The sequence below is a fragment of the Physella acuta genome, unplaced genomic scaffold (assembly GCF_028476545.2).
Source record: "Physella acuta isolate Inbredline_101_S28 unplaced genomic scaffold, ASM2847654v3 ptg000607l, whole genome shotgun sequence".
In the NCBI taxonomy this organism is placed as follows: Eukaryota; Metazoa; Mollusca; class Gastropoda; family Physidae; genus Physella; species Physella acuta.
In genome coordinates, this window is record NW_026732126.1 from 1,183,028 (window position 1) to 1,207,467 (window position 24,440).

The 24,440-nt window shown below is 34.5% G+C and overlaps 1 protein-coding gene across 1 annotated transcript in view; it reads right to left on the bottom strand.

The window, feature by feature from the left end:
- Positions 1-5,378: 5,378 nt before the first annotated feature.
- The window catches only part of LOC131947776 (uncharacterized), a 44,941-nt gene continuing 25,879 nt past the window's right edge, over positions 5,379-24,440 (bottom strand). The window contains exons 11-22 of the mRNA XM_059309077.1: positions 11,645-11,771; positions 11,234-11,336; positions 10,873-10,951; positions 10,567-10,697; positions 10,224-10,351; positions 9,358-9,507; positions 8,580-8,769; positions 8,245-8,429; positions 7,758-7,985; positions 7,312-7,426; positions 6,981-7,098; positions 5,379-6,653 (exon numbers count right to left, since the gene is read on the bottom strand). Of these exons, the coding sequence (XP_059165060.1) occupies positions 6,611-6,653; positions 6,981-7,098; positions 7,312-7,426; positions 7,758-7,985; positions 8,245-8,429; positions 8,580-8,769; positions 9,358-9,507; positions 10,224-10,351; positions 10,567-10,697; positions 10,873-10,951; positions 11,234-11,336; positions 11,645-11,771 (1,597 nt within the window). The 3' untranslated portion in view covers positions 5,379-6,610. The remainder of the gene's footprint in view (positions 6,654-6,980; positions 7,099-7,311; positions 7,427-7,757; positions 7,986-8,244; positions 8,430-8,579; positions 8,770-9,357; positions 9,508-10,223; positions 10,352-10,566; positions 10,698-10,872; positions 10,952-11,233; positions 11,337-11,644; positions 11,772-24,440) is intronic.

Below are 24,440 nucleotides of genomic sequence, written 5' to 3' on the forward strand. Positions count from 1 at the left end.
ACACGCAATAAACAAGGTAGACGTAAATGTGATCGTGATTTAAATTTGTGTACTTGGGAATCAATTAGGCTATGTAGAATAGTTTTCTTTTTATAAATACATCCGGATTTTAAAACTTGAGCTGTTATTTTAGTAGCCATACCATTGTCCTGCTTCATTTTTTAGGAGCACAATTTAGGGTTTATTTTATGGACTGTGCGAGGGGCAACTGGTTCTTTATTTTGTTGTTGTTGTTGTTGCTCAAAGATTTAACCAAAACATCTGATATAAGTATGCGTCAAACGCTTTCTTAAAGAATTTTATTTTTATGTCCCAGAGTTTCTTCAAGCTCTGCTCCCCCTCCCCCGAACGAAATATAATTTATATAGAAAACATATACTTTCACCAGTGTCCACTCCCCTCCCGAAAAATGTAGTCCACCCCCACCCCACGAGAAAAAAGTCTGGAAGAAACAATGGCATATCCACTTCCTATTTCTACTACTCTTAGCGGCTTTCTCCTGGCGGCTGCAACGTCCGATCGTAACCACCCCTCCCCCACACATCAATGTTAACAAAAAAATACTTATGTTCATTGAACTCTAAACTAGACTTATGACTAGCTTGAAAAACAAATAGGCCGATCTGTAAAACCGATTGCTTTTCTATAAATGTTGTACACAGCACATCTAAGAATTATTATTATTTTTTTTATTATTATGTTGATTTTCTTATTTTTAGTTTATTTAAAAGTTTCTCATTTTAGGTTTTTTATTATTACTTTATTATTAAATACATTTAGAATGTGTTTTCCCCCCACTTAAGTAGACTACTAAACTGCGACTAGTTTACCCCTAGCTCCAGCAGCGCAATTCTACCACAAACAACTTCCTATTTACCCGCACACCGCTTAAGTTTTTAGTATTGAGTTTTTAACAGTAATTTCTCTTTTACTTTAACGCTGGAATTCCCGTCGTGCCACATTAGGACCTGGCCATGGAAATCTAGGCCAAGGCCATGGCCCTTATGGGATAAGACCTAGGTCACAGTTGTTAGACGGCGCAAATATTGAGAAACAAAACATCATGGGCCCTTATGGGATAAGACCTAGGTCACAGTTGTTAGACCGGGCGCAAATATTGAGAAACAAAACATAAACACCCAACTATTTACTTCACATAAGATATTATATATATAGATATATATATATATATATATATAAATATATAATATATATATATATATTATATATATATATATATACATATTATATATATACGTATACGTACACGTACCCACACACATACACATACACACACACACATACACACACCGCACATACACATACACATACACATACACATACACATACACATACACATACACATACACATACACATACACATACACATACACATACACATACACATACACATACACATACACATACACATACACATACACATACACATACACATACACATACACATACACATACACATACACATACACATACACATACACATACACATACACATACACATACACATACACATACACATACACATACACATACACAAACACAAACACAAACACATACACATACACATACACATACACATACACATACACATACACATACACATACACATACACATACACATACACATACACATACACATACACATACACATACACATACACATACACATACACATACACATACACATACACATACACATACACATACACATACACACACACACACATACACATACACACACACACACACATACACATACACATACACATACACATACACATACACATACACATACACATACACATACACATACACATACACATACACATACACATACACATACACATACACATACACATACACATACACATACACATACACATACACATACACATACACATACACATACACATACACATACACATACACATACACATACACATACACATACACATACACATACACATACACATACACATACACATACACATACACATACACATACACATACACATACACATACACATACACATACACATACACAAACACAAATACATACACATACACATACACATACACATACACATACACATACGCATACGCATACGCATACGCATACGCATACGCATACGCATACGCATACGCATACGCATACGCATACGCATACGCATACGCATACGCATACGCATACGCATACGCATACGCATACGCATACGCATACGCATACGCATACGCATACGCATACGCATACACATACACATTTCACATTTGACAACTCGGATAAAAGGATTTATACAAACAAACAACAGGACACCAATAATCTTCTTTCTCATGTCTTTTTTTTTCTAATTCCCTTTTATGTTCTGTCTACAATCATTTCCATGTATTCACTAAATACATTTCTCAATACATTTCTTACAAATTATTATCGCAATTTTTTTTGTCTCGCCAACTGTATTTCTCCTCTTCACTCTCCTATCCCTGTCTCTCTCTATCTTGTTGCTTTCCTTGTGTTCCTCTAACTCCTCCCCTCCTCTTCTATACCTCCCTCCTCCCCTACAAGTCTCCCCACAGATAAACCGGTTAGACGACAAGATTACTTAACAACTCGATAGATAGGCGAGGTTTTTTTTTTCGATGAACATTCACAGAATATCTGTTTCCCCAGAAAAGCGACATTAAGGGTATGTTGCTAGAATAGACATGTCAGGCGTTCACAGCTAGGTGTGAAGAAATTTGTTATATGTATGGGATTCATATATATTTACCACGAAAAGATGTGCCTGTAATTTACACAATTTTGAAATTGCAAGTTCCTAAAATAACTGGGGACAGCTGTCGTTTTGGGGATCTAAGGACACGGGTGGGGTCTAACAATCCCCATCCAGAATATATCACTGGCTGTTGATGTTTAACCTCCACATAGCAGTCTGATTTCTGTACTTCTTTTCCGTATTCTACAGCGTTAAGTTATATGCTAAAGATTCGCAAAATGTAGATCTAGGTTTTAGTTTTAATTAACGGTCAATTCTTTATGGAAAAAAATGAGCCTAGCGGAGATTTATTATATGGCTTAGGACTTAGCTCTTTGCAAAAGTTAAGATTTTAAGTACTGAGAATATGACCAGTGATGTTTGTGAGATGTAGTTTAAGCTGAAGCTGAGCACCGCGTGGTCGGATTGTAGAATGTACGACTGCTAACTCTCAACATCCAGAGCATGAAATAGTAGGACAATGTTGAGTCCACCCTGCCTTGATGGGTACCTGACTTGTGTTAGGGAAAGTAATGGCGGCTAGCCATAGTACTGACAACACTATACTATTAATATCTGGCAGTTATTCTGTAATCTTTACAGCACATGTGTTTTTGTATCTAATTCTTTTGGTTCACTCAGATAACTTATATAAAAATTCTTGTATGATGAGATTTGATGGCGATTCGCAACTCTCTTTTTTTTCCTTTTCAAGTGCTCCGTCATTCACGCTAAGGTATAATGCGTTTACATACAACAACCCGGAACTAGCGCCATTTCATTTTAGAGGCAATATGGGATTGGCTGACTGCTGTTTTGAAAACACCGACATACATTTAGTGGGGGGCGGACTAAAATTTCTGGATAGGCGAACACTGGGATAACCCCCCCCCCCCCTTACCTCCGAGGAGATGCCTCAAAGAAACTCGGTTCAAAACTGTGGTGCGGTTGGGTCGAATAGTAATTTTTCTGGTTTGAATCCTTATCTGGTCAGTGAATCCACGTATTTTTTGGCTACTGTACTCGAGTCGCGAGAAGTAGAAACTCTAGGCATAGTGCGACCCATTGCATGGGCCTTCAGGTTTGAAGGGATGTTTAGCTTCACCTTATACACCACACGATGAGTTTCAAAAATCGATAACTTTTTTGTGTGGGCACATAGGCTACAGTAATCTAGTAGTAGAGAAACATAATGTTTCTGCTTATTATTTCCCTTTGACTGCTTAGCTTGCGGGGAAAGTTTCGAATGTTCAATTCAATATTTTTTAAAAGCGTATGCAAAGTTATTAAAATAAATGTTATCTAATCACTTGATTGTAAGGTGTTTTTTTTTTTTGACTTTACTAAAGATTGGATGTATTTTGTGTTTTAACATTTTTGTTATTAATTAAAAACAATTTTCCTAAAAATGCCAAAAACATTTTTTTTTCAATCTCCCAAAGAAAATATAAATTAATATGGCATAAGTAGATGTGGTTTCAAAAAATATAATTTTACAAATAGGTGCATCAGTCGGAAAAAAAACATATACATAAAATTAAAGCTGCTAAAAGTAAAGGAAATTATATGTGAGTTTTCACAAATATTTAGGGTTTGTATATACAATTCACCTCTAGCAGGACTCGTAGATCTAGGTGTTATTGTTGGTTTGGTCTGAGATTATTTGTCTATGGTAACATGTGTTATTGAATGATGTTCTGTACAGAACGACACCATTTTTTTTGTACACTTGACAAAATGTAACGTGTTTGGAAACTTTTTTTGTAACACTATTATACAATCTTTACAGTTTATTGAACTTGTTCAATAAACTGTATAAACAATAAACTTGTTCAATAAACTGTATAAACAATAAACTTGTTCAATAAATTTCATATTGTTCGATATTTTACAATAGCTTCTATTATCCTAAAAAGGACTATACCTACATCTCTAAATTTTGAAGTTTTTCTTGGACGATGAGCATGATATCCACTGCATGCATACTGGTATGACACGGGTCTTACATTTTGTTTAATTTGACAAACCATGCTGTTCTTTTTATAAACCTCTCACTAGGGCATGGGACGTTATTGCATTTTTACTGCGAGGAACGCATCGCGAGGGAAACAGACTGGAATCCCCTGACCCCTCCCCCCCCCCCCCTCATCCACCTTCCCGTCACTCTCAGTAAAATATCTCTAGAAAATTAAAATTCAAGATTGGCACTCCTTTTCTAAATATTGAAACTGTATTGAGAGATTTTCTATAAAAATCTTTACACCCAAGCCAATGTGGACCATGGTGCTTGTCGCGGAAATAAGGGAAAAAAAAAGAAATCCACATAAAAAGCAACTTATATTTTCACAATTCTTTTGTTAAATAGTGTCATACAAAATGTGATGCTTTATATTGAAGGGTAAGTAGTTCATTGCTGTAATTCACTATTGCGTATTCCTTGGGCTACATAGTACAGAGAGTAGAGGGAAGTCTGATGATAAAACTCTGAGGAGGGGGGGGGGCGCGGTCACTGTATCTTTTGTAGGTTCAAGATCATTGTTACATTACCTTCATGTCAGGGCATGCTATCACTTAATAGCATTAACATAATAGACTGTGTTTCTTTCAGGCATTTTTCTCCGTGTGGGAAGGATAACTTGCAACTTCCTCTTGTGGGAGGGAGATGCGGTCGCTAACACTAGTTAGTCTTTTCAATACAATTTATTAACCGTTCCGACCAGGCCCTGCACTGGTATTTTAGAAAAAAATTTTTTAAGGAAAGCGAGGAAAAAGTTGAAAAGTGGTTATTGCCGTCACATTTTCTTAATGGTTTTTATTTTAAAGCGAAACAGTCAAAAATAAAAAGCAATTTTGGAAGCGGTAATTTTATATCAAGAAGACCTATTACATGAGCTGTGTCAAAACATGTACATCGTTCAATGATATAATATTAAAAATAGCCTACTTTTAAGAATACACAAAATGTAAAAATTGTGAAGTCCCTATCTTTGGCCTCTCTTCACCCCCAATCCACGCCTACCAGTTAACATGAGCTGTGTCAACACAAGTACATCGATCAATGATATAATATTACAAATAGCCTACTTTTAAGAATACACAAAATGTAAAATTGTGAAGTCCCTCTCGGTGACCTCTCCCACACCCATCCCACGCCTACCAGTTCACACATTGCTCTAAAATACAGTGTAAATATAGAATTTGTTAGACATCAATCTACATTTAAGTATAAAATAAACCTTAAGCATAGAGCACAAAATAGTACGCACCCTAGTACTCTAATGTTAATAAACAAAACTGGTATAATAAAGAATGAGAATAACTGAAAAGAAAATGTTTTCAGCGTAAGCACAATTTTAAATAATTTAGCAAATTTGTCTTGGGTCAAGAAATTATTTAAAAGTTGAAGTGTCAAATAAAAAAGTGGAGACTGTTTAGACACATATATTATTAAAATTATTATTTGATTATATTTATTATGAATTTGCATACAAGGATAGTCTTTTAAAGGCATAAAAACATTTACCAAATAAAATCAGTATATAATTTTTTTTTAAATTGTAAAAAAAAAATATTTTTGTTTTCATTTTTATTTTCAATTTGTCATTATCAATTTAAAAATTATTATTATATTATATTTATTATTTTTATTGCATACGTCTTTATAAAAATATAAAAATAATTAATAAAAAATTTTTGATTTTATTTTCGTTGCAAGGGCAAAACTTTACGATGATTCTTGCATACAACATATTATTATTTTTAAAACTGGTCAAAATTAATATATTGTTAAAAATGAATAAATAAAATTAAAACAATCGGTAAAAAGCTTTTTGATTTCATTTCACAGTAGAAGAAAAAGAAACAGCTGACTTCCCTGCTCTGTTGAATATAAAACATATTAAATTGATATTATATTTTTTTCTAATTAAAAAAAACAACATATTTTCAAAAATTAAATAAATAATTGCAATTCTCTTGAGCTAATAATTTCTAAATAAAGACTGAAATCGTTTCGGCTCAAAATTTTATTTTGTGAAAATGTTTTAGTATGAGCTTCAAAAACCTTCTAATAGATATCTCACTCCAATTTTGGATTAATTAATATTACATCTAGCAGAAATTCTAAAATATTTTGAAAAAGTTTTTATATAATATCAGTTTAATGGTAATGTTACATTGAACTCTAAAAATTGCCAAAATCCTCACCTCTTTTTCTTAAGGATAACTATGATGACGACTAGGATGAGAAGCAACCCAAAAACAGCACAACCAACACTGATGGCAATGATGGCCTTATTAGACAAGCCTTCCTTGCATGCTGAATCTATAAGAAGATAGAAACAGATAAATATGTTCCTTTTTTATATTGTTTAGCTAAATTGTTACATATATATTATGCGATCTAAAATAATGCAAACATATAATACTATTCATATATGTCTGTATCCTTATGTACATTGAAATCGCTTTTTTTTTACTTCTAAAGATATAATTTTATAATACTAACACTGTTTGTGATACTAAACAAAAGTGTTACCAGTTTTCCTGGTCCATACAGTGTTGCTGCTATCAAGATTACAGATGTTGCAAGAATCCACAGAGTCTTCTTGCTGTTGTAAGTAGCATTGTCCTTCTATCACACACACATTTGTCTAGGTTTTGGAATTTGCATAATTACACATTTTGTTAATATTAAAAATATGTTTATGTTCATAAACAGAAATCAAATATAAATTAATTAGTATATGTGGATGTGAACGTGAAATGATGACGTAATGTCAATTCAAAATGCATATAATATTTTATAGAAGCTTTCAAACTCTGACCATAGAGGGAACATTATTTGGCCAGATAGAATAACTTCATTGCCATAGATAAAAGCCACAAATAGCCTGTTAAAAAGATTCCAAAGAACGACAGTATTGGATATCATTGTGGGAATTCTGAATTGTATTAAAGTGTTTATGCTTTTTGTTAACTTACAATCATGTGACAGTCAACATCAGTTTTGTTGTCATTGATGACACAAGTCTGACAGCTGGAGTTGTGGACAACATGAAGGTAAACATTTTCACTCTGATGGACGCCATCGTTTGTGACGGTGATGTAGGCACTGCGTCGTGTAGGGAGTGTACATCCAACTTGGTAAATGCTGATGTACTCTGCTCTCACTACAGCACTGCTCTCTGTTTTTCTTGCACGTGTGTCCACCTTTAGTGAACAAAAAAGTCCATTTATTTATATTTGCCATGTTCTGAAAAAAAATGCAGTACTGTAGCACTGAGTAGATACATGTTTTCCAAAATTAATTAAAATATTCCTTCATGTCTCTATGGCATGAGTTTGTAGAATCCAGGCAGCTGGATATAGTGCAGACCACACTATTCACATGCTGAAGTCAAAGAAACAGGTGAACCCTATTTCATCTGCCAATGGACTGAATGGGTAGCTTTAATTTTGTTTTTCTTACCGCAGCAAAGTTTATATGGCAAGCAAGATTATCAGAAGATGTGAAAAAATCCCCATCTATCCTGACTGTTTCACAAGAAGATTCTTGAATATTACAAGTTTTCTCTGCTCCAAAAATAAGCGGCACAGTGTTGGGTCCAAACTGGCAACTTTCACCAAAGTAGCCGTCCTTACATCTGCAATAAGCTATAAAAAAACAATATACTGTAATTTAACTACAACAAAATAAAATCTTCATTTAAGTGAATTCTTATCTTTAGTACAGCTATTTTGAATGTTTTGGTTTTTTATATATGGCTACTGATCATAATTTAATAAATATTTAAGTCATATTACAGTTGACACAATGTCCGTTGTCCCCACAGTCCCTGACACACAGCTGGGTGACAATGGCTTGAGGAAGTACAGGTTCACCAGGTGTTTCACCTACACCTGTCCATGAACTTTGGTTTTGTTCAGCTCGTGTGATACACTCCTCTGCCAGGTTGCTTTCGTGTGACACAGCCCAATCAAACAGTCCTGTGCTCTGTTGTTGATGAAAATTTAATTTAGAACATTTTTAAAATGCTAGAACTAACATGGGACACAGCCCAATCAAACAGTCCTGTGCCTGTTGTTGATGAAATTTTAATTTATAACATTTTTAAACTGCTAGAACTAACATGGGACACAGCCCAATCAAACAGTCCTATGCTCTGTTGTTTAGGAAAATTTAATTTCTAACATTTTTAAACTGCTAGAACTAACATGGGACACAGCCCAATCAAACAGTCCTATGCTCTGTTGTTTAGGAAAATTTAATTTCTAACATTTTTAAACTGCTAGAACTAACATGTGACAAAGCCCAGTCAAACAGCCCTGTGCTCTGTTGTTGATGAAATTTTAATTTATAACATTTTTAAACTGCTAGAACTAACATGGGACACAGCCCAATCAAACAGTCCTATGCTCTGTTGTTTAGGAAAATTTAATTTCTAACATTTTTAAACTGCTAGAACTAACATGTGACAAAGCCGAGTCAAACAGCCCTGTGCTCTGTTGTTGATGAAATTTTAATTTATAACATTTTTAAACTGCTAGAACATTAGCATGAAAAAGAAATTGATATTTTTACCACCAGATCATAAGCACAGTTGGTGATACTCTCCTTAACTCTGTCATCTGAAAGTTGATTTGTGCAGGCTTTGACTGTACTGCTGTTCTTCAAGTAATCTGAACAGTTTCTCTCTGCTTCTGCAAATGTGTAGTTAACTGCACCTGTGGTCTAAGAATGATATACTTTTTAAACTAAATGAAACTCTAAATTTCATCTTAAAATATTGCTATATTAAAAAATATTATTTATTTTATTTTTTGTTTCACTATAATAATGTTAAATATACATTTGTTAAATATAAATTGTTTAGGCCTATCTTTAAGTATTTTCCACTTATACCTATAGGATCCGATATAAAAAAATCATTACAGAAATAGTTTGACTTGCTCCTTTTTGTTTATAAACACAACTGCTTCTTAATTAAAATGCAAGCTAACCTCTTTTCTTCTAGTCATGTTATGAGGATCCATATATGTATAGCTTTATTAGTTTGTTAAAGAGACTTTCCTCTAGACATACCAATAACAATTATTAATTTTTCTTCAGAAAAACTTATGATTAGGAGGCTATACAAAATGGACACATTTAGATTAAGCTCGAACATATGCATTATTGGTCAAATTAAAAAAAAATATAGGCCTACTCACAAAAGCATGCATTAAACTACTGCAAGCATATTCCAAAAATTAGTACCAGTTCATAAAACAAAATTCAATTAATTGTAAATTAACAATTCTACATTAGACCTATAGATTTACATTTTATTAGAAGGCGCTGGTTTATAATATTTATTTCATATAAAAAACCGGGACTTGGAAACCTCAAAGTTTTATTTAGTGTTATTAAAAAGATTTGAAAATGCAATAGACAAAAAAAAAACATACCCATTCAGAAGAGTTAGTAAGTTGTCTTTTTTTCCTAGAAGCTTCTGAGCCAGGGATGGGTCGTGGTACTGGGGTACAACTGCTGCTAGTCATGGATTGGAGCTTAAGAGCACTTGTTATATCATTATCTAATAGTGAAATAAAATACCAAAAACAAATTTTAAAGTCCTAAAGATTTGGTTCATTTTGTGACAGCTATTTTGTGTACTGTTTATAATGTTAAGAAAGTGCAGGAACAATTATTTTTTAATAGGAGATAAACATCGAGAAACATACATGCTTGGTTTACTTAACTGCTTTTAACATTAGTTTAGAACACTCAAGAAAAAATATTTATTTTTACTATCAGATGAGCATCTGGAAACATCCAGTCCAGGTTTAGAGATGGGTGTAAAGCCTTGAGTACAACTGCTGTATGTTGCTGGTTCAGGATCATTGTGTGCTGGCACACCACAGTAGATGGTTGTTTTGGCTCTGTTTAAAAAAAAACAGTTTTTTGTTGAATCATGTATGTCCAAATGATTCAGTTTAAACTTTTCTTTTAATTTCTTTTTAATATCACATTTTATATACTCAACTTTTAATAATTAATTTGATTGGGGAAAAACTACATTACTTTAAAGTAAAAATAACATTTATTTGCACTAACCTCCAATGCAAGTTAAATGTTTCTTCATTCAAATTGCCCATATCATCATCTGTTCTACCATTAAAATTGCCACATAGACCTGTGACAACAATACATTTAGTAAAATATTGTAGCAAGAAAATATCTCCCATCACATCTGTGTTTTATATGTGACGATAAAATTAGTTTCCAGAAACTAGGATAAACTATTCAGTCATAATTTCAAAATAATTAAAACACAGCCCAGCTTTATAATTAAACACAATTCAATATGAAACTTATATTTAATTTACAAAAAAATATAAAGATAATTAAAATATGACTAGTTAAAGTAAGACTTTCAGACACACAGAGGCATGTGGTTTGATAAAATGTGTATCACCTTCTGTCTCATTAAAGTCAGATGGTGATGCTGTAATAACAATGTTCATGAAGGTGTACATGCTAGGCATCACAGACACAACAGTTCCTGTTGGTAGAAGAACCTGAAACACATGTGCTCATTGATTAATGAAAATGTAATCATATTTTTAGACACAGAAAACAAATTTGCTACATTATAATAAATTCATTATGTGCTATTTTAGTAAATCACCTAAAATATTTTATTATATTATGTTTATAGTTACTGAAGTTAAATCATGATTTTAACATTACAAGCAATAGCCTTAAATATACTGTTTATTGATACTGAAATTAAATAATAATTTTTGATAATTCAAATAATAGTCAACATCATAGTGTTTATAGATAGCAATATTAAATTATTATTTTAATTGTTGAAATAGCCTACATCATACTGTTGACCTCCACCAAGTTGTTTTATCTTAGTTCCAGGAGTTAGCTCCCCATTTTGAATAATCTGGACATTCAGAGCTGCAGCATTGGACCGTAGACGGTTTTGTTTGGCATCACAAGAACTAAATTCAAATTATTATTTTTTTTTTAATTAATTTGTTTTTTGTGTAGAGGCCTAATTGAAAATGATTTAAAATTTAGTGGAAATTTTTAAAAAGTTAAACTTTAAAATCCAATTTTAGAAAAATTGTAACAATATATATATATATATATATATATATATATATATATATATATATATATATATATATATATATATATATATATACATATATAATTCAAGCTATTAACCTTTTATTTGCATAAATAATGATACATTTAAAGAATAGTTATAAAATTGAAAAAAGCACACTATTTTTTAGTAAATGCAAAAAGTGAATATGCAATTCTTAATTTATGTTAAAATAAAAAAATAAAAACTCACTTAAATACAATGACATCATCCCCTGACTGTATCGCAGTTTTACAGTTGCAGGTGGCAAGTGGTGATGCTGAGCATGGGCGGAAATTTACCTGAACCTGTTAGTTTAGATTTAGCTGTTGTAACTTAATTTAATCAAAAATGTGTTATTTTTTTTAACTGGTGTATTTAATCTTTTTAATTGTAATAGAATTTTAATATTTTTCAACTGTTTACAAGTTTGCAAGCAGCTTACGATATTGCCACACTTTTTGTACTAAATGTCAGCTGTCAAATGATAATTTTTACCCAACTACTAGGCTTTCAAGAAACTAAATATCAAATCATGAATTAATTCACTTGAATTAAGAAAATGCTAATTTTTTTTCTGCATGTTTATAGGATAAAAGTTTTATGTATTTAAATAGGATACAAGTGTAAATAATTTACAACATCTTTCACCTGATAAGGAAGTGTCTTGTGTTTGTAGAGAATGAAGTCACCTGATAGCTGGTTGTCATAGTAACTGGGAAAATGTAGGTTAAGTAAAAAATTAAATTTTAACGTAGGATAATAATGATGTTATACCATTACAATATTGTTTATAACATTTTACGGTGACAGGACAAATGATCTCAGACTAAATATCTCAGACAAAATATCTCACGGACAAATGATCTCAGGACAAATGATCTCAGGACAAATGATCTCAAGGACAAATGATCTCACGGACAAAAGATATCAGGACAAAATATATCACGACAAATGATACCATGGACAATTGATCTCAGAGAAAATATCTCAGACAAAATATCTCACCGCAAAATTGTAATAGTGTATTTGATAGTTGATGTGACTTTTTTTAATAGACTTTCATACGGTTTTGTTTACTATGTTAAATATTGTTTATAGGCCTATATACATTCGTCAGATTGCACTAAAGATTTTAAAATTGAGATTACTAATATAGTATTCGAGGTTAAAGAAATTTTTCAATAGACAGCGTAGGTGGGCTTGCCAAAAATGAGCAATCCTACCATGAAATAACAATAAAGACACTCATTCGTATCAAGGTGGCCGCCTGTTTTGATGGCAGAGACATGCCTTAAGGGAAAGACATCCGCCCTCCATGGACAATACAACTAGCATCAACAGTCAATAGTTATGTGTCGGTCACACCTTAGTGATCAGGCGACAATGCTTATTTAAACTACAGCGGTCATCACGGAGCTAAGTGTGTGTAGTGTGCATGCAAACAAAGCAGTATTAGTGGTGATTACTCAGCTATGGCCTCTTTTGTTATCTGGTGAATTTATAAAAGCCATTAGTGGAGCAGAAGGCAAAAAGATTTCGAAATGTGCAGTTAGAAAATGTCGCGCAAGAGTTCACATAGTATTAGAGAGGTGTGATCATACCTGCCAGCAAAGAAACGTAAACGTTATGTTTGTGTTGGTGATCCAATAAAAACAATAGTTTTTTGTTATGAAAATGAGGACCTATTCACATTTTAAAAAAAAATATTTCGCGTGTTTTTGAACATTAATGTTGTATAGCTACCGTTACTTTATTTGTTTACTGTACCTTTCAGGCTAAAGGTGTAATTTTGTTTCAATTTTTACTTTTTCAAATCAAATGCTATTACAAAGGTTAAGTTTAATAAATCTTTTGATGCTTTGTTAAGCTTAACAAATTCACTGTATTCACAATTTTCTTCGTAAAAAAGTAAACAAAACCATATTAACAGTCAATTTTTAAAAAAAAGTTCAATTCAACTAAAATCATCGTACATACTATTAAAATTTTGCTGTGAGATATTTTGTCTGAGATATTTTGTCTGAGATCATTTGTCTATGATATCATTTGTCCTGATATATTTTGTCCTGGTATCTTTTGTCCGTGAGATCATTTGTCCTTGAGATCATTTGTCCAGAGATCATTTGTCCTGAGATCATTTGTCCGTGAGATATTTTGTCTGAGATATTTTGTCTGAGATCATTTGTCCATGATATCATTTGTCCTGATATATTTTGTCCTGGTATCTTTTGTCCGTGAGATCATTTGTCCTTGAGATCATTTGTCCTGAGATCATTTGTCCTGAGATCATTTGTCCGTGAGATATTTTGTCTGAGATATTTTGTCTGAGATCATTTGTCCTGAGTACATTTGTTATTAAGTGCCAAAATCTACTTTAAAATACCAAAAAAAAAACAAATTATGATACTAACATAGCTATGTATGCAATGTGTCGTAGCTTAAATTCAGAATTTATGGAATAGTATTAGTAATATTAAATAAACTTGTTTCGAAATTTATTTACTTTTTATCAAAAGTTGAAATATGTGGATCATTGACAGAATAGCAGATATAAGTTCTGTCCTTATCAACAACAGTGGCTTGTATATCAGCACAACTCTCCTGGGGGATTAGCTACAAGATGACAGAAACAATAAATTTATGGATGTAGATCTACTTCTAAGTCATTCAAAAGCGATTAAGTTAAAGCTAGAATTTTTGTAACCACTGATGCATTGATGTATAAAGCTTTTAGCTGTTATTAAAACATAAGTAGCATTCATAACTTTCCCATTCTACAAACATTTAAAATTTAATTTATAAAACGTTTATGATAGTGCCTTACATCACCACTGAATTTAATGTAGCTTTGTATGGTTAAATATCTGTCCCCATCTATGATTCTGTCTATTGTTGCCTTCACGGGAATAATGATTCCATCCTTCCAATCATCATGAGAAAATTTCTGGCCACAGCTTTTAGTTTCAAATACAACTTGAGGTATGATTTCAGTGTTAGAACAACTGGAATAACAGGAAAACGTCGTATACTGAGTTAGCTCCCTTCTAATTTAACTTTAAAAAATATCGCTATAATTACTAATCTGTCTTATAATTTATAACTACTTTAACGTTTATTTTCCAACGCTATTTTTGTAAATTGTAATATAAATTGAATAATATACTCTATGTTGACTGACCTCAGTCAACATGTTATAATTTGAAATATAATTTAAAATTGTAATTTTGAGTGCTGATGTACTTGGTTGGCTTTTTGTGACATTGTGTGACGGAGGGGAGATGGGGGAGGTAAAACTCATCTTAAAACTCATCTTAAAACTCATCTTAAAAATGGTCTAAAAAGCGTGAGATCATTAATGGATGACACCCTACAGTAAATCTTACTTGAGTTCATCACTGCTTGGAATAATCTCTGTGACGACCTCCACATCACACGGACTTCCTGGTCTACTAGCACAGTAAAGTTCTGGTGGTGCAGTCAATTTAAAAACCAGATTTACAGGAGCTTGACCTTCAACTAATCTTAAGGTAGTTTGTTGTGGACACTGTATTAAAAAATACATTGATTTGTAAAGAGCAGAAGAAATACTTCGTGCGTTATTACTACCAAACTTTTTTTATAAACATATCCTTCCATTTTCGAATCAAAGTATTTTGTATGGTTAAAAACGTTTCGTTAAAGCAAGAACAGTTATATTTCTCTACAGCTGCAACTTACTATGATGGATGGAGTGATAACATTGCTGCTTTCTTCGTGACAATTCTTTGATCCACTTGTCACATCTTGTACCACAGCCGAACAGTAAGTCTGAAAATATAATAACAGTAGAAAAAGTCTTTCTGAAACATACTTTTCTTTCTCATATATTTTTAACGTTGCTATTATTATTTATCATAAACAGTTTTCAAACTTTTTACCCTTTTGTTATACAAAGCTCGATTGACGTCAGTAAATGGAATAAGTCCCTCTTTTACTGATGAATTTATCATCTTGTTGAGATGTTCAACTTCTCCCTCTACGTACAATGTAAACAAGATGTCCACACCTTCTGGTAGAAACTCTGACAGTGAGCAGACGAAATAGCCCTCACCAGATGGTTTGGTCCCGACCTCCAGTACCACGGCAGCAGGTTCTGGCGGACAATCTTTTCTTTCACTTCGTTTTTCATTGACAGTTTTTACTTGTGAGAAACAAATATATCAATTATGCGCAGAGTTGTAATAAAATATACGAGCTGACCCGCGACGTAGTATACGTGAGGTGAGGATGAGGGTGGTGGCTAAGCTGCGTTGTGTTTTCTATGGTCTCCATGAAGAGAATTATATATATAGATATTTTTTTCTTTCAAACTAGAGTGGTTTTTGTTTTTGTTTAAATTGGAAATGTTTGAATTAATCTGAGACTAACCCTTCATATGACGTGGACACTGAAACAGGTGAAATCCAATTCCCCTGCCCATAGAACCTCAGGCTCCAAAGGTTAGTTTACTTTTTAATGGAACGGCGTGGTCGAATGGTAGTGCGTTTACATACTAGCCCGAAGGTCTGGGGTTTGGATCTCGGTCCGGAATGCAGGACGTCCCTGTGTCCATCTAATGCTTATGAATACCAGATTACCGTTGGGGAAAGTAAATGCGGCTGGACATAGTGCTGACCACACCATCCCTTCATACGCCGAGGTTAAGAAACATACAAACTCTACTTCAAATAAAGAGCTTTAGGGAAACAGAGAGCTTATATTCAATGAATGAAAACAGCTCTTAGAAACTTACACACAGCAGAAAAAACATTCTCCTTGAGGTCCTCAAGATCTGTAAAATCATTGACAGTAAATCTATTTTGGTCAACTGGTTTATTGGCGATAACATCCAACTGTGTGGTGTCCGTTAGACCAATGCCAACAACAAAGATGTGAATGCCCTGTGTTCTGGCCGCATCAGATTCTGCCTGAATGTTTTGACTGTTGGAAACACCAGTTGTAAGTACTATGGCGATGTTATCAACATCTAAACGATCCCCATTTGATTCAGTGAACATTTCTGTCCTCATTGTTCTAATGGCATCTGCTGTGTTGGTGTTGTCATTTGGTGGATAGGCTATGGCGTCTGTGTCATTGATGATGTCATCTTTAGTTCTGTGTTTGTCAAGGTGGAACTGGATATGACTGTTACTGCTAGTGACAACACCAATTCTAACATTTTCATTGTAAATATCGTCTTCGTAGATGAAAACATTGATGAATTTTTTCATCAGATCAAAGTTAGATTTGGACACACTGGAAGTTGCATCAAGTACAAACACTAGATCAAACCTGGTGTTCACACGTCCTGGTGAGATGAGAAGTCAAAGTGGATTGAAAACATACATTTTATACATCAACAATTGCCAATATTGTTTAGTTTACTGATATTTATCGATGAATTTTTGTCTTTAGTCTAAAGTCTAAACAAAGCTTCGCAGTCGTAAACTTATACTTCTCTGTATGCTTAAGTACAAAACATAAGCAAATTACATTTTTTTAAAAACGACTATCTGAGTACAATAGTAAGAAACATTAAAATTTAGCATCTTAAAAATCCTATATACTTTGAAAGATGAGCAGTGTGAGATGGGACAATTCACTTACTGATCACAACTGGTTTAGGTGTTGTAGATGCAGGTGTTGGGGCTTCTGTCACGTACAAACCTGGTCAAACATCATAGCATGTCAAAACATTATTTAACTACATGAACGTTAATTACCTTTACTGTTGAGTAATTCATTGATATTTTAAAAGGGACAGTGGTGAAGGCCTAACTGTAACCACCCCCTAATTTTTGTTTTACATATTTTGGATGTGACGTCGTTTATATGCAACCCCTTAGTACTATGACAAGCAAATACAGTCAGTGTAGTTGGATATTGAATTATTCGTGCTTAGTTTCTTAGTTGGATGCCCATTCTTTTGGAAATCCTTTCAAGAGGGTATCCCTCCCCAACATTCTCCTTTTCAATGCAACAAGTGTGTATAACTCGTTTACAATATACATTTAAATGTACTAATGAGACGTTACAGACAATATACATTGTTATGTACTAATTCGACGTATTAGGAATTTATTCTACTTACATATGGCGCTAAACAGTTTTTCTCTCAGACTTTTGAGTAAAGAATAATTTTCAACTTTAAATCTAAAATCATCAACGGGCGTGCTTGCGATCTTATTTAATTCTTCGGTGATTCCTGCGCCAACACCAATAGCATAGATCTGAATGCCTTGGGCTTTGGCAGCCTCAGCCTCTGGGATTGTCCTTTCCCTGTTGGTGTTAGACTGACCATCTGTGATGACCACTGCAATGTTGGTGACATTAGGACGATCTCCGTGTGTAGGGCTGAACATTGTCGTCCTCATTGTTCTAAGACCATCAGCTGTGTTGGTGTAGCCTGATATATAAGGGATGGCAGAGATGGCTTGAAACAGTTCAGCTTTGGTTTTGTACTTGTCCAAATGGAACTGGATTGTATCTGCACTACTGAAGATGACGACTCCGACCCTGACATTGCCGTTGTCAATGTCGGCCGCAGCAAGCAGGTCTTTCATGAACTCTAACCCCAGCTTGTAGTTCGATGCTCCGATACTGCTAGACGAGTCAACCACAAAGATCATGTCCATCTTCACGTTCTCACAGCCTGGGATAGAATGACATTGAATGTAGATAAGACATAATGTGTGCCGAGACATGTGTGTTATCATTCTAATTGTAATGTATTGAAAACATATAAGGAAGATAACTCTGTCCTGCGCAAAAATAGTTTCTTTAGTTTTGCCTTTAAGAAGACTCGATAATGGTGTTGCTAATCACGTGGTACTGATACACAGTTGTGTATGCGGTTTTCTTCTCTGGTATTTCGATCTGAGATAGGGACAACTGAAACGTCCAGAGAAGGTGAGGAGGGCAAGGGAGATAGAAAGAGAGAGAGAGCAGCAATTTGAAAAATCGTTAAAGTTCATACTTTCTATTTAAATTTGACTTTTAAAAAAAATCAATTTCGTCGGTGGTGGAGGAGGTGGGGGGGGGGGGGGGGGGGGGAGGGAAGAGCAGTGATTATAATTTGATTACAACTTTGAAGACAATATCAAAGAATAAAAAAACTAACTTAATCTAATATTGGAGAAGTCGTGTGCGCTGTCTCAATGTTGCACTAATTTAAATATCGGCTTGGATTTTTTTTTTAAATAGAAGAATCCCTACAAACCATCAACTTGTGTCAGAAGGCTATACAGGGCAGCAAGTACAAGCAACACGGGGCGTGTCTTCATCTTGGGTTTGTTTTATTAACCGACTGGCACATACAAGCTGTTGTGGGAATGGTTTTATCTGTGAAATTATGGAAATACATACAACAAACTATATATATATATATATATATATATATATATATATATATATATATATATATATATATATATAAATATATATATATATATATATATATATATATATATATATATATATATATATATATTTATATATATATATATATATATATATATATATATATATATATATATTTATATATATATATATATTATACACATATTGTATCTTGCTAAGTTCACCGTCCAGGACAAATTTGTTTGGCCCCCGTTCCACGAAACATTTATTTTTTTATACTAGGCATACTGCCTAGCTTCGCTTAGGTTTTCAATAAAATATGAGAATTTGATTGCATAATTAATTAGTGATTGGCTGATATGTGGAACGCTTACTTTTAAATAGTAATGCTTATTTTTAGAGAAATCGTTTTTGTTGTTGTTTGTTGTTTATAGTCCGATTTTAGAAAAAAAAAGGAATGTTCGTAATTTATAATCCTAAAGTTAATAAGAAAAACAGAGGTTTCCTGAACAGTATAACCCATAATTTAAAATACATTTACATTTAAAATTAATTTTACATTTAATTAGAGTACACACCTTAATTTAAAATTTAATTTTTTACTAAAACGAATGCTATACTTCTTGATTTTCTGTTTATGTTTAAAAATAGTATACACGTGTTTGAAAAATAATTATTTTAAAAAGTTACCTCCCTTGTTATTTTACCGAATGACGTAGTCTTTGTTTATTTTGTTTTAACAAACAGTTGCTATGCTTATAGAAGTAAATACGGCTTCTGGACAAATCTATCGACCATAATATTTTTTTTCGAAAGGAATATCGTATTTTTGTTACCCTCCATGGTCGGTCTACGGCCTCATAAAATATCAGGGGGATCGTACGGCATTTTTATATATAGCTCATATAAGGAAAATTTCACTCGTGGTCACTTTTTAGCCCTCACCGTGCGAGGAGAGGCTAACCGATAGATTATCCAAAAGGCCGATTCATTTACTCAGCTCTATGCAAAAAATGAGCCAGATGTACAGAGCCAAATTTCCAAAACGCTGTATTGAAAAAGAGTCATCGTTTTTCAGAAAATTAACAATGTTTATATAGGGAAAATTCGGACCGGTCAGTTCTAAAGGTCTTCCGGAGTTTTCCGAAACATATCATGGTTTTTTTTGCCACCCCCGAGGGTCGGTCTACGACCTCAGGAGTTATGAAGAGGTTCCTATATGGGAATTTTTTTTCGATATATAGCTCATATAAGGCGCCGGTCAATCGAGGTCAGTTTGACCCCCTGCTCGTGGAATTTTCGTCCAACCGGCACAGACCCTCGTGTTCTATCGTCCCAAGGCAAGATCCTGCCAAATTTGAAGCAGCGCCGGAAAGTGCCCTATCGGGCACCCGACGACTTTGCTTTATATATATAGACGAGCTGATCCGCGACGTAGTACCTATACACCGCCAACCAATTATTTTATTTTTTGCTTATCAGCAATACATAATTTGTAAATTAAACACTACCCCCTCCCGCCCTCCCTCACCTCCCCCCCTCCCGCCAAGTAAAAGCAGCCGTTTACTGACAAAGAAACGATCAATCAGAAATTTTTACCTCCCCTTCGTTACAAATCGTTTAGTACTAAATTATCTGCCCCTAATAGCCGTCACTAACCCGGCTCTACGATTGTAAACATTCGGGGTGAACCGAACCACAGCTCACCTCACAGGTGGGGATGAGGGTGGTGGCTAAGTTGAGTGGTGTTTTCTCCATGAAGAGAATTATATATACGAGCCGACCCACGGCGTATCATATGCCGCTATTTAGTTGTTTTGTTTTCTACTTTTCAGTTATTCATAATTTGTGAATTCGACACTACCAATGCTGCCACTGAAACTATTTCTTTAAAACGCTATAAAAAGCTCGTTAAGAACGATAACCCCCCCCCCCCTCCTTCCCCCCCCCCCTCCGTTAAAGTAAACTCCACTTAGTTACCCCCCCCCCCCACGTTGAAAATTGTTTCAAACTAAATTATCTACCCCTAATTGTCCTCACCAAACCCGGCTCTGTTTGTTAACATTTAGAGTGAACCACAGCTCACCAGACCATATAGGGATGGGGTTGGTAGTGAGCGCGTTTACAGTTTGTTTTCTAGCGTCTTCCAGAAGAGAATTATATATATATATAGATAGATATATATATTTACATCATGTTGTAGTAATGATTTCATTGAAATTCAGTCCCAAACCTCTTAACTATAGACGAGTACATAGTTTATTTCGCCTCAATTTTGTCTAGAATTATATTTGCCTAAAAATAAACTAGAAGAAACTGCTGCCCCGAGTTAGCTATAAAATCTTATAATTATAATATGGCTCCACGGTCTAGCAGACCATTGGATGATTGCACATTGGATGGGTCAGATGTTGCCCATGTAACAGCCTCCCCATCCCCTCCACACACACACATCCGGTTCCTCTCCACACAGTTTATAGACCCAACACAGTGCTTATACAACTTGGAATTAACTATAAAATGGGTCTACGACAAATTTACGAAAGACACTTGCCAGAATGCCGTTTGCCCGAAGGCCGATTTCCCGAATGGACACTTGCCCGAATGCGACAAATGCTCGAAAGGACACTTGCTGAATGGGACGAATGCCCGAATGAACACTTGCCCGAATGCGACAAATGCTCGAAAGCCACTTCGGGAAAACGTCCCCTATAAAATAACTATAATTTTTTTTTAAATATAGAGAAAGCAAGCAAACAAAAAAAGAAAAACAAACCTTTTCTGCTTCAAATTATCCTTTTAAAGATGTCCAATCTAGTCGAGTCTTGAATCGCTGTCCTTTAAATACTTCGATGCGACGACTATAGCAATAGTTGACTTTTTGATCGTTTCATCAGACTGAAGGTTGTGGGTATTTTGGTGTTTTATCTAGACTACCGTCAACCAATCGTCTCGTGTTGTACCTTCCTTCGCTTTTCATCCGGGTTGTTTTATTCCAGCTCTGAATACATTGTTTATGCGTTACAGACAATTCAAAAATGAAGTTCGTGACACGCAATAAACAAGGTAGACGTAAATGTGATCGTGATTTAAATTTGTGTACTTGGGAATCAATTAGGCTATGTAGAATAGTTTTCTTTTTATAAATACATCCGGATTTTAAAACTTGAGCTGTTATTTTAGGAGCCATACCATTGTCCTGCTTCATTTTTTCCCACGTTTTCTTTAACTTGCTTTCTCTGTTTGTTTGTTTTTCCAATCAAATCTTGCGATCAAAATTTCTGGCACTTCCCAGTTAGCTAGCGCGCTGAAATTTTCAGGGAAGCTTTCTTTTGGATGACCATAGAATATTCAATTGTTATTATTACTAAATTGATCAATGGAAACATTTTATTGAGCATTTTAGACCGCTATATATAATTCTCCTCTGCGAGCCATTAGAAAAAAAACGAGCGACGCGTAGCTCGCCTCTCTCTTGCCGCGCGCAGTGACGCGAAACGATCCCACGTCGCGACAGGCTTAGGGGCAGATAATTTAGTTTGAACCGACTTTAAACTTACAGGAGGTAACTATTACCACTGGTGGTCAGTTTGGGGGAGACGATATGGTCGAGTGGTTGGGCACACGATTGCTATCCCACTCGACACGGGTTCAAATCTATGTGTTCTAGTCAGTAACCAGCCCTCGTCCTAACCGCTATCAACTAACCTCTGACAATCATTCACTTGCAATTGAGACCGAAGAAGAAAGGGTCTCTCGTTTTTTACGAGTTTTCTTTTTACGAGTTGTCTTCGTTTACCCAAAAAAAAGTGAAAAGATAAAATCGATAGCAAGATTTCAATGCAAACAAACAGACAAAGACTAAAAAGTAGAAAATAATAATCATTAAAAAAGTTTTTAAAAACCCACGTTTTCTGATTGAACTAAAAAGTAGAAAATAAATACTATACATCACAATAATGCAAGCGATCACTCTACTATAAGCGATGAAAAACGCGGGGCGCCGTGATTTTCTTACAGTTTCTAATACTGTTGAGTCTCTACAAGCTCCCTAATAAAAGTCAATAGTATTATCTAATCAATAGTAATATAAATTTTACTTCGGCGCCCCACGTTTTTCATCGCTTATAGTAGAGTGATCGCTTGCATTATTGTGATGTATAGTATTTATTTTCTACTTTTTAGTTCAATCAGAAAACGTGGGTTTTTTTAAACTTTTTTAATGATTATTATTAGGAGCACAATTTAGGGTTTATTTTATGGACTGTGCGAGGGGCAACTGGTTCTTTATTTTGTTGTTGTTGTTATTGCTCAAATATTTAACCAAAACATCTGATATAAGTATGCGTCAAACGCTTTCTTAAAGAATTTTATTTTTATGTCCCAGAGTTTCTTCAAGCTCTGCTCCCCCTCCCCCGAACGAAATATAATTTATATAGAAAACATATACTTTCACCAGTGTCCACTCCCCTCCCGAAAAATGTAGTCCACCCCACCCCCACCCCACGAGAAAAAAGTCTGGAAGAAACAATGGCATATCCACTTCCTATTTCTACTACTCTTAGCGGCTTTCCCCTGGCGGCTGCAAAGTACGATCGTAACCACCCCTCCCCCACACATCAATGTTAACAAAAAAATACTTATGTTCATTGAACTCTAAACCAGACGTATGACTAGCTTGAAAAACAAATAGGCCGATCTGTAAAACCGATTGCTTTTCTATAAATGTTGTACACAGCAGTAGTATATTAGGTCGCTTTTGGACCGATTTTTTGGCGGAGGTGGGGATGGTGAGGAACAATGACATATAGCAAAATACTCGGGAGCAGGATGTGGGGGTGGCGCAAAGACATATAGTAAAATACTCCCAGCCTGGCGCCGCGGGCTGGTGAGGGTGGGTGAGCAGGATGCAGGGGTGGCGCAAAGACATATAGTAAAATACTACGCCAACTGGGGTTGGCGGAGGTGGTGGGGAAGTAGGTCACCTTTTGGTGACCTTGTGACGTAATCTTTGACCTTGTGACGTAATTAGTAACATTATGACGTAATCATTGACCTAGTTACTTAATCACTGACCTAGTTACGTAATTTTAATGCGTTTTTTAATGAGTTTTTTAAATTTTAATTAATTTTTTTGACC